Raw genomic sequence first — 12438 nt, forward strand, 5'->3', positions numbered from 1 at the left:
CAAATGTATTTAAATTTTAAATCTTTAAATTGTAATTGAATAGTAGCAGATTTATTTACCAGAAGATACGCTTTTTTTTCTTTTCTTTAAAAGTTCCTACTTTTTGTTGGAAGCATTTATTGTTCTTTAAAGTTTTTTAGTCACCTTTTTATTCATTTAATCATGTTCAAGTTGCTTTAAAATTTTATCTTCCAACCCATTGAAGTTGAACTATCAATATGATTAAATAAAAGTTTAATTCAATAATTAGATTCATATATTCACAAAAATGCACACCTCATTTTTCTAGTTGGGTGTTTCGTGGGCCATTATAAGTCCGTCATTGAAGCCCAAAATCTAATTACAAAAAAGATTGCGAAGCCACCAAAATTCATTAAAAGGAAAAGGTTAACATGACATTAAAGATGCAAATGAACCTTAAGGTGCAAACATGCAATCATGTAAACGCATTGTTTTAATTTCACACTTCACTGATTTTATTTAATAAAAATGAAGAAGAAGAAGAAGAAGAAGAAGAAGAAAAAAAAAAATTACATAAAATTTGGCTGGTCCGTCCAGGTTGATAAGAATTAATAACTATAAATTAGAACATAACGAAGACCAGACTTGCAATCAAGCCAAAAACAGCCATTGATGCAGCAATCTTGTTCGTTGCTCCTCCGTTGACCTCACTCTTGCTATTGTCTTTGCCATTGCTGGTCGTGCTGCTGTTACTGCTGCTGCTTCCGGTTTCTCCTCCTTTGACACAACAAAATCAAAATCCATCAATTACTTTGAACGCACCATTCTTATTTCAAATTGCATTATATATGATCTCAAAACTTTGTGACGTTGTTGGACGTATGTCATGTGTTTTTAAGTATAAATCTCGTCGTAATTACTTAGTTTATAACCTTCCAATGTAATCATGGCAATAAATGGAACATCATCTCTTAGGAATTGCATTCTACCTTAGAGATCGAAAATTATAATTATGATCAACGTATAATGTAAATGCATATTGGTGAAAGTCAAGTTGCAATTTCTAACGGATTTTTTTTTATCACATATAACAAACGAAATTTAAATAGTAATGGTATGCATAATTAATTACCTACATAACTGAATAACATGCATAATTTCATATCATCATAATTACGAAAAGAAAAGAAAAAAAATCGACATACCTTTACTAGTACCGTCGCAAGAGTATTTGTCGAAAACGCCACATTTAGTTGTGATTCCGGCGGAGTAAGGTCCAGTAATGTTCACAATCGTCGGGTTTGCAATGTAATTATCACAAAGGCAAGTGACTTGCGTTGTGGTTGCGGATTTGAGATCGTTGCAACATTCTTCCGTTGGTGTAACTCTAACGGTTCCAAAACACTTATCGAGCAAGTCAGGCATCACCGTGGCACATTCAGGAGTCATATTTGGAAACATCGGTGACACCGGCTCAGCTAACAGTGGAGCAATCACAACCGCTAGAAACACAACCGCTGAAATTTGGTTAGCGTAAGCCATTTGATTATCTCTAAAACGCGATTTTTTTTTTTGATTATTATCTCACTTTTTTCCGTGTGTGAAATACTCAAAAACTTCATTGACGTATATATAGGAGTCTTGACATGTATACACTATTGATTCATCAGTCAATGATTTCTCCTTTATTTATTTTTAATTTTCTTTTCATAATCCTTGTTTTATATTTACATAGTTGACCAGAAACCTACGACTTTATGTTCTCTACCCATGTTCGTTGCATTTTATTTGTTTTGAGGATAAATATTTTATGATATGAGTCTATGACATCTTCATCATGTATATATATGGAGAGAAAACAAAATCAAACTATAAGTATATAGAATGGAATATTTAGCGAAGAAGTTGCTATACGGACAGAATGTCGAAAAATCAATATAAGCTGGACGGCGCTGACAACTCAAAGATATGTTTTCATTAATATAACAAAGATTCTTACGATCGTACAACTAATCAGCAGTTTTTTATGAACGATTATAATTTATAAATTGTAATGATGATCGACAGTTCATTCTAATAATATGTGAATCAATACAATTTCAATGCCCTTTGACGTGTATGCATGTATAATTAAGTAATGGTTTTAGGTGAAGTTTTGAAACCGTGAGATTGTGAACGGGTGATCGATGGGGTGAGCAATAAGGATTAGAGCATAGAAGATACATAATATTGGAAAAAAAAAAAAATTCCTTATTTTTAGGAAGTTATATTCCGATTGCCTTATTTGTTTCTTTAATTTATGTATTTTAAAAGAAAGACAAATGACATGGCAGAAAATGATTGGCCAAAGTAACGTTTTGATTTAGAGAGGATCTTTCAGAGATCTAGAAGAAGTTTACTCACTCTCAATTCTCACATATATTTTCTCTCTTTGTCAAATATTGCCGTCATGGAGAAGAACTATAACTCTAATACCTGGTCGGAGCTTCCTCTAGATCTCCTGAACTTAGTTTTTGAACGCCTCAGCTTTGCTAATTTTCAACGAGCCAAGTCCGTGTGTTCGTCTTGGCACTCTGCTTCGAGACAATCCGTGCCCAAAAAATCAGGTCCCTTGGTTGATTCTCTTCCCCAAAGAGAGAAACAACAACAAGAGTTCTTCATGCACGTTGTTCAATCCCGAGGAAAAAGATAAACTTTACAAAACACAAGATCTTGGTGTGGAATTTGCAAAGAGTGTTTGTATTGCAACCTATGGAAGTTGGCTCCTCATGCAAGATTCAAAGTATAATCTATACATTTTGAATCCATTCACCCACGAGAGGATCGATCTGCCGGCTGTGGAATCACAACAAGTTCGCATGGTAAAGGTTGAACGAACCATAGAAGATGATTTTTTCACTTTCGGCGCCGCTCACAACCACGGTAGGTTATTCAAAGGTAATAGGACTGTACGTACCCCTGTGTTTTGGATTGACGAGGAAACCAATGATTACATAGTTCTGTGGGGGGGGGGGGGGGGGGGGGGGGGTTGGATATTGGTGTGTGGTTTATGCCAAGAAAGGAGATACCTTGTGGAATCAAATTCCAAGCGTTATTTTAGATTCTCTTGACATGGTTTACAAGGATCACAAGCTTTACTCATTTAGCTACAGAAATCTTTTCACAATCTTAGATTTTTCTGGAGAGATTCCTCGAAAAACCTTTCAGCGCTTCATTAATGTCAATGTGTATAGGTTAGAGTCGTTAAGTCCTCGTAGTCGTCAATTAAGTAATGCATGGTGCGTTGCTGAGACAAGACTTGTAGTCACAGTAACCGGGGATGTCCTCTTGGTTGAAAGAAGGTTAAGACCTAGGTATAGAATCCAGTCATTCAACGTCTACAAGTTTTATTCATCAGGGACGTTTCTTGATAAATATGACCGAGCTGATTCTTTGGGTGACGATGCAATACTTTTGGATCTAGGCATCACTGTTCTCGCCAATGAAGTTGAGGGACTCAAAAAAAATTCTATATATTTCAGTGATAGTCATTACACGACCACAAAAGATCTCTTTCTCTTCAATTACGAGACACAGGAGGTGGAGCTACAGCACAAATTTGATTTTGATTGTTTGCTACTCGAACTCTCTGCTCGATGGTTCTTTCCAAGCTTTTCGCATACATGATGATTTTAACATGTTGGTTTCTTTTACACATTTTTTTTTCTTTTCTTTATGTAACAAATTCTTTGTTTTTCTGAAGAATATCTTTGAAATGGTCAAACTACAACTTCATCGCAAACCAAAATAGAGTCAAGCAAAGACAAAGAAAATTGTAAAGCCAACTGTGAAAAATACTCGGTAAACTTCCTATGGTTTTATGTTTTGGTTAGGCTCGATCCAAATTCTTTGGTTTTATGTTTTAACAAAAAAAAAATAATAATAATAATAAAATAATGTCGGTGCATGGGATTAGAACCCTAACCAAGAACATGATATAAATTATATTTGGTGCATATGGTTTTGTTGATAAAATAGGATTATTCTCTTCTCCCGCATTATACAAGTACTCTTTGCTTCTCCTTCGTTCGTCTCCAGAAGATATGGATTATTCACTTTTCTCACGCAAGATACCACTTGGTCCATCATTCTTTGCCAAGTGGTAACATCCGAGAATCATCTGCTTCCTCCTCCGTCTCCCACTCCACGGATGTTACCCTTGTCCTCCGCTATCTCGAAAATTACTACGAGTTCCTCAACAACTCCGCCGATACCAAGAGTATCACGTACCTCCTCTTCTCCTCCTGGCGCAACTCGCTTGAGATGCCGTTTCTTTTCCTCGGCGATATTCATCCTTACGTCCTCACTGATCTCGTCCAATCACTTATCGCTCAAGGAAACATCGGTTGTGATGTCGATCCAGATGTGCTAGGGTTTTCAGATCTTGAGCACCCATGGAACTTAACCGAGTAATGGAAAGATCCATCTGATACGCTGCTGAAAGCATTGGGAGATATCGAGCAAGATGTGAAATCCTTGGTCCTCAGTCTTGATGAACGAGCGAGAGATGCACAGATACGTCTCGTCAATGATGTCTCCCAGAATTGGGTAAAATCAAACTATCATCACGATGGAAGAAAGCAGGAGATCGATGACTCAACACCAGAAAACATGACCGAGCTAGTGATGATCTTCGTCCATGCCAATCTTTTACGGATGAGGGTGATCACGACCCTTGTTAAAGCCATGACCAATCCTCAATCCACTCAGTATCTTGAAGCTCTGCTCACTTTTATTACTAGGTTTACAGATCAGGTACGTCCTCCCAAAATAGTAAATCTCTCTATGCCGATTCTGATCCGGTTGAAAAGCTGAACAATGGTAGAATAATAGAGTACTTGTTTCTCTATCTCACAGGCTACAACAGGAGAAGAAGTCAAGAAGATAACAAACCTCACAGGAGACGAAGTACTACAGAAGTTCATTATTTATGTTGGCGACTTGGCTCCGGACGTTACACTTCCGATGTTGTATGAGACTTTCAAGTCCATATACAACTCGGTTACCACAGCCAAGATTTCTACCTATGAGGATAGCGGTCGGTGCAAAGGGTATGGCTTTGTAGCTTTTGCCGATAGGCTTGAGTAACAACAGGCCATGTCCGAAATGGAAGGCTTTCTTTTGTTAACCAAGCGAATTAGGGTTCGTCCTGCCACCAAAATTTTTATCTAGAACCAGTTTCTTGTGATACACGCTAGGAGTTTTCTATAGGCTTTCATATATATATATATATATATATATATATATATATATATATTCCTACGTTGATGATCTTTTTTATTCGGAGTTAAAGAGAATCTTGGTCTCAACTTTTTTCGTATATATGATAATAACGAAACGATCTGATTACTTTCTCCGCAATTGTGATCATGGATGTGTTAAAAAAAAAAGGTCAAAACACAATCTTTATATTGTCTTTTTTTCCCTTTGGATATGACTTTCAAATTTTGATGTCTCGTACGCTCTTTTATTTTTTTCATATATTTTCATAAATTTTATCAGTTTGTAATCAAAACTACAAATTGAACAGTGAACACAAAGTTGAACCAGCTACCTAATTGTGAGATGTACTGATGTATCTTCCAAATTTCCATGTATTCTCCAATTTAATTACAATATAAATTAAGTTTTTGGAATACTATTAAACCATAAATAAATAATACTCATAGTATCTTAAGTGAAGCAGTATTGTACTCTTACTGCTATTTATATCTTTGAAAAAAAAAGGTGAAGAAGAAGTATTTAGATTCTCTGTTCTAAAAATGTGTTCAGATCTCTGTGTATAGTGTGTAAAGCCAATCAGATAGTCGTAAATTACCTAAATTATTATGTCATATTTTCTTACCTCTCACTTAAAATTAGCAAGTAATATACTTGATATTAAGTTAATATAAAATCATTGTAAATAACTTCTGAATGTGTCTTGCAAAATCTAAAAAATAGGAGTAACGTATTTATTCAACATATAATTACACTTTTGATTATTTCATCCATTTAGAATAAGATTCCAGCCAGCAAAGATATGTGTGCTAATCATTGTTTGCCATGTAAGTCTTCGCTAGTAGAAGGGGTCTCTCATGGCATTGACACATGAAAAGTAAAAACACATTTGATGATGTATTTTGTATTTTGATCAAGTAGTACTCTTGTTTATTTTTCTCTTTATTTAATTTGAATTGATCAAGAAGTTTCTTAATATATATATATATATATATATATATATATATATATATCTACATTAACATATACTAGGAACTGAATCTCGTGCGGGAATTCAATTTAACAAATGCTGTGAATGATATAGAGGTTTCTTTTATAAGTGTTATATCACTCTATATTAAAGCCAATATTTCTATATTTTATTAACAATGATTTAGTTTGAAGATGTTGTGTTGATTGAAGTTTTATAAGGCTTAGAACATGTCATAGAATTGATACATAGGTTGATGCATTACATGATACAAATGCGCCGGAAGAGTTGACAAAGAGAATGAAGTATTACTTAATACAAATGTTGGTAGAGCAGAGGTTAAGTAGTACTTGGTGATCGTGCTGACACAATGATTAACACAAGGCAGAAAAGATAAATGTTGAATCAAGAATCTTGCAGTTAGATACAACGGAGATGGTATCAAACGTCTGAAGCAGTTCTTGTACAAGTTCCGAGAATAATACAGGAAGTAGTACAAGAAGCTGAGTTGAAGAGTTTGAGTACAAAAGCTTAAGGCCGACTTGGACAAGCCAAGTGGCGGCTGCTTAGCTGAATGAACATCATGAATGGAAGATTCAAGATGAGATCATGAAGAGAAAATTTCCTTCTCCAAAAAGAAAAAGGAAAGTTCTCAATTTCCTATTTGTTGTATAATAGGAAAGTTACCACTCCTAGGGGTTGGGCAATTGATATAAATACCAAGAGGGCGCTTCATGAAGACGGACGCGCTTCAAAGTAGTTTCGAGATATGCACACAAGATGTGTGGTGTCGCCCCATCAACAAAATATATAGATCTTTTGATGGTTTTGTTGAAGATCTATACTAGTCGGAAAAGACAATTAGTGGTAGTCTTCTTTCATTATAATTCTAGGAAATAATGGTGGGTACCATATAGCAACTATAGGTTGCAGACTTTTCTAGTGAATGAATTCTGGACTAGGTCCCGGGGATGTAGATTATTTGAACCCTATTAGCAAAGCTCGTATCTTATTTATTTTATGCTCATACATACTTGAAGTCGATCATAGACAGAAGTAGATTTAGCCACAAATATGCGTTTTCATAGTTCTTATAACTAATATATGTTGGCTATATTTGTTTCTTTCTTTTATTTGCATAAGAAGCTATCCACTCTCAAATTGCTTTTATAATATTTTACACAGGTCTCTTGTCGTGATGAATATATGAAAAGTTGGAACTCATTAATCATTTAAAACTTTATAATATGTTTAGAATACATGAAATTCGATAAAGCAATAATATGATACAACATATTAGCATGGTTGTTTCTTTTACACATTTTTTTTCTTTTTATGTAAGAAATTCTTGTTATTCTGAAGAGTATATGGGAAATGGCCAAACTATACAACTTCATCGCATACCAAAATAGATTCAAGCAAAGACAAAAAAACATTGTAAAGCATAAAAAATACTTGTAAAGTTCCTATAACTGTACATATATTCATTAACATATATTATATCATTCTTTTGTGGTAGAAATTCTAGCATTATAAAAAAATATTGAATTACATATTTATAGATTTTTTTTGTTTTAGCAGCAAAAATATTATTAGAGGGTTTAAACATTTCTTTTTATAGCATCATTCTTTTGTTATATATACAGTAGAACCTCTATAAATTAATACTCGTTAAATTAATATCTCTATAAATTAATAAATTTATTCGGTCCCAAATTGGGACTAGTGTAATTTTGGACATAATTCGATAATATAATAAGATAATATTTTTTAAAAAATATAAATTAATAATTATATAAAATTATATAAATATATGTATATATATATATACACATTAATTTTTATTAGAGTTCATTTTTAATATTTTTATTGTATAAAAATCTTTGAGTACTATCTTCAAAACATGATAATTGCTATTTTCATTTTAATTGGTTTTATAAAAATATTAATCATAACGATTAAATTTTATTTTAAACTTTTTTACCAAATTAGGAAAGTCTCTTTATAAATAATAATTATTAATTTATCAATAAATTAAAACCTCTATAAATTAATACAATTTCATGGTCCCAACATTATTATTTTATAAAGGTTTTACTGTATATCTATTCCCGATATCTCAAAAATTACAAAGAATTTGGAAGGAAAAATTGAAATAGATTAAAAGAACAGACTTGCAACCAAACCCAAAAGAGCCATTGATGCAGCAATCTTGTTTGTTCCTCCATTAGCGTCGCCTCCTTTGCCACATAAAAACAAAACCAATTATTTACCATAATATACACCACCATATATAGCTCTTAATATAGCAATGGAGAGCTTAAATCCACACATACGGAGAACAATCCCATATCTGCAAGATGACTTGACAAAGGCCTATAGTGATGAAGAAAAACATTGGCAACAAAAGAATAGAAACCATGGATAATTGCTGGAGATCAAAACACTAGTTTTTTCCATGCTTGTGCAAAATCACGGTTTGCCAAAAACTGGATTACTTCTATATTGGATGATCAAGGCAATTTATATCAGGGTGATAAGGAGATTGGGGATCATGCTCAAAGCTTTTTTACAAACATATTCTCCACTGCAAATCATCATGTTGCCCCCTCGGTTTTTGCAGATTTCAGGCCAAAAGTTTCACTAAAGCAAATAAAAATCTAACAAGGGCTTTTAGTAGTGAGGAGATTTATGCTGCAGTTAGCTCAATAGGTGATGATCGTGCTTCGGGTCCAGACGGTTTAACAGCCAGGTTTTATAAAGAATGTTGGGAAACAGTCGGACCACAAGTCATACAAGAAGTCCACCTTTTTTTCGAGACTATAGTAATGAAGCAAAGCATCAACCACACAAACATTTGCATGATACGAAAGATTGACAACCCTCAAACTCTCTCAGACTACCAGCCTATAGCTTTATGTAATTTCCTATATAAGATTGTATCCAAAATGTCTGGTACAACGATTAAAACCACACTTGAACGACATAGTCTCAGACTCGCAAGCAGCCTTTATTCCAGGACGATTAATTCAAGACAATGTGATGATTGCACATGAAGTAATGCACTCTCTTAAGGTTAGAACTCGAGTTTCACAGAATTATATGGCCATAAAAACAGATGTAACCAAAGCTTATGACCGTGTCGAGTGGAATTTCCTTGAAACAACTTTCAAAATCTTTGGTTTTTGTCCCAAATAGATAAACTGGATCATGGCGGTTGTGACAACTGTGAACTACTCTGGTCTAATAAATGGAGTTCCTTATGGATATATCAAACCAACAAGAGGTATTCGACAGGGCGACCCACTATTACCGTACCTCTTCATACTATGCTCGGATATACTCAACCATTTAATTACAACAAGTGAACAAGAAAGAGATCTTTGTGGCATCCGAATTGGGAATGGTGCTCCAAGTATTACCCACTTGCAGTTTGCTGATGATTGTTTATTTTTTTGCAAAGCAAATAAGAAAAACTGCCAAGCTTTGAAAGATATTTTCGATATCTATGAATACTATTATGGGCAACAGATAAATCCTTCAAAATCTATGATCACTTTTGGAAGCAGAGTTTATGGGAACACTCAATTACGACTGAAGTCAATTCTAGCAATCCCAAATCATGGAGGAGGAGGAAAGTATCTTGGCCTTCCGGAACAATTTGGTCGGAAAAGAAAGGAAATGTTTGAAGATATTGCCGATAGAGTCAAAAAAACGCACAAATGGTTGGACTGCAAAGAAATTATCTCATGAAGGTAAAGCAATAATGCTTAACTCAGTGGCCTTATCACTGCCCGTTTATGCTATGTCATGTTTCAAACTACCTTTAGAAATCACAACCGAACTAGAATCATTTTTAATGCAATATTGGTGGAAAAAGGGTTCAAATCAACGTAGTATACCGTGGATTGCTTGGAAAAAGTTACAAAAGAAGGGGGGGCGGGATTTAGGGACTTAGCAAAATTTAATGATGCACTCTTGGCAAAACAAGCATGGAGGCTCATCCAATATCCTAACTCCATGTTTGCCCGGTTAATGAAAAATAGATACTACCGTGATGATTCTATATTAGACGCTAGAGAAAGGAAGAAACAGTCCTATGGATGGTCATCTATTTTAATAGGATTAGATCTTATTAAGAAAGGTTCTCGATATATTGTAGGGGATGGTAAAACTATACGTATAGGTTTGGATAATTTCATTGAAGTGCATCGACCTAGATTAGTACAAACATCACCATTGCAATCACCTATAACACTCGAACATTTAATCTCCAAAACGGGTGATATTAGAACTTGGGACAACCAAACACTTTCTTCCTTGGTCCAACAACCGGAGCAGGAGCTCATTGAAAAAATCCATCTCTCACAAGTGGAAAAACCGGATAAACTGATTTGGAACTATACTCGATCAGGAGACTACTCTGTAAAGTCTAGATACTGGTTCATCACTCACTACCCTTTTGACCCAGGAGATGCATTAAACATACCTCACGGATTGGTTGAACTTAAGAACAAGATCTGGATATTGCGGTTAATACCAAAGATTAAACACTTTCTATGGCGCATACTATCACAAGCTATACCAACCACAACAAGATTGCAGACAAGAGGTGTGAACATTGATCCTTTATGTCCAAGATGTCGTCAAACAGATGAAACAATTCACCATGTCCTATTTTCATGCCCTTTTGCAATAATGGCATGGAGATTTTCCAGTACCCCTTCCTTGAACATCACTCAAATATCTTCAATTATAGAGGATGTTATAGCTACACTATTATCGTATCAATCACAAGCATTCAATACATATGATTTACTTCTACCCTTTTTTCTTTTATGGCGTATCTGGAAAGTACGAAACAATCAGGTTTTTAACAATTATTGTGAAAGTGCATCGAAGACAGTTTTACAGGCGAAGTCAGACACAAAAGAATGGATAAACAATTTACAAAACAATTCCTCATCATTGCCTACTCCAAGCACGAACACAACTACCTGGCTACCCCCAAATCATCCGACAATTAAGTGCAATTTTGATGCGAGCTACGATCATCACACTCACCAGGCCACTGGAGGATGAATTTTTAGGAAGCACCAAGGCGAAGCTATTGTATAGGGTGCAACTAAACTACCTCATGTACGATCACCTTTAGAGGCAGAAACGAAAGGACTTCTTGTTGCGATACAACATGCATGGATTAGAGGTTATCACTCAATTATTTTCGAAGGGGACTGTGAAATTCTGATTAAATTAGTTAACGGTAGAACTATGAATGTCTCATTAACAAATCTTCTCCATGACATAAGAGCTTGGACATTCAAATAACAACAATTTTCTTTTACCTACACAAAAGAGAATGTAATAGGGTGGCATATGCCTTAGCTAAATATGGTTGTATAGATTCTCCATATTACACTGACTCAGTTGTAAAGCCTCTTTGGCTACAAAACTCTCTCTGTAATGACTGATTTTAATCAATATATAATTCTTTTGGGAAAAAAATATAGCTCTTAATATAAAATTCATTGATTTTATATCCTCGCTTTCCTTTGATCACTGAATCTAATAAGTTTGTGATCACAGAAATGATTATCATGTCTTAATCTATATTCCCTCCGTTTCAAAATGTAAGATGTTTTAGAGAAGTTGTTTGTTTCATAATATATGATGTTTTCAAGTTTCTATGCAACTTTTAGATTAGTTTAGTATTTTCTATTATGCAGTATTGTTTCTGATTGGTTGAACTTGTTAAAAGTAAAGTCTTCTTAATATGTGTGTTTTAGTTAAAACAACATATATTTTGAAACGGAGGAAGTATATAATAGTAATCCGAATAAATGCCACCAAAAGTTGTGTCTTTTAATCGTACTTTTTAGTTAATTTCCAAAAAAATCTATAAAAAATTAAAATTGTGTGTTTTATTAAAAGTGTTGATTGTTCATTATAAGGATTTTTTGTAAAGTTGCAACTGTTCATTATAGAGTTGTGTTTATTCGAATATTCATATCTTTTGAAATCTATATATATTTGTTTGTTTTAACTGTTTTCATTTTTTTTTCCATGACATAAAATAATATAAAATTTTGATTCTCAATGGTTTTTACATCTTTTTTAATTATTATCTATAATTTATTTTTTTAAATAAATAAATTCTTCTAATTTTTGATTTAACAAAAGATTTTTGGAATGATGAAACTAATTTACAACTTTTAATTAATTTTAAATATAAAAATTTAATAAAAATG

General features: G+C 33.9%; 1 protein-coding gene and 1 pseudogene across 1 annotated transcript; one reads left to right on the plus strand and one right to left on the minus strand.

Annotated features, from left to right (window-relative positions):
• Positions 1-352: 352 nt before the first annotated feature.
• On the minus strand, positions 353-1572 carry LOC104718051 (Bifunctional inhibitor/lipid-transfer protein/seed storage 2S albumin superfamily protein). Its single transcript, XM_010435708.2, has 2 exons — positions 1167-1572; positions 353-738 (listed from the first exon to the last, which is right to left on the minus strand). Exons 1-2 carry the CDS (start codon positions 1501-1503, stop codon positions 584-586), a joined length of 492 nt encoding a protein of 163 aa, XP_010434010.1. The 5' UTR covers positions 1504-1572; the 3' UTR covers positions 353-583.
• An 838-nt stretch (positions 1573-2410) lies between these two features.
• Positions 2411-3627, plus strand: LOC109126991 (putative F-box protein At4g22660; annotated as a pseudogene).
• The last annotated feature ends 8811 nt before the right edge of the window (positions 3628-12438 follow it).

This window comes from Camelina sativa, chromosome 10, assembly GCF_030686135.1.
Source record: "Camelina sativa cultivar CO46 ecotype springtype chromosome 10, ASM3068613v1".
Classification (NCBI taxonomy): domain Eukaryota; kingdom Viridiplantae; phylum Streptophyta; class Magnoliopsida; order Brassicales; family Brassicaceae; genus Camelina; species Camelina sativa.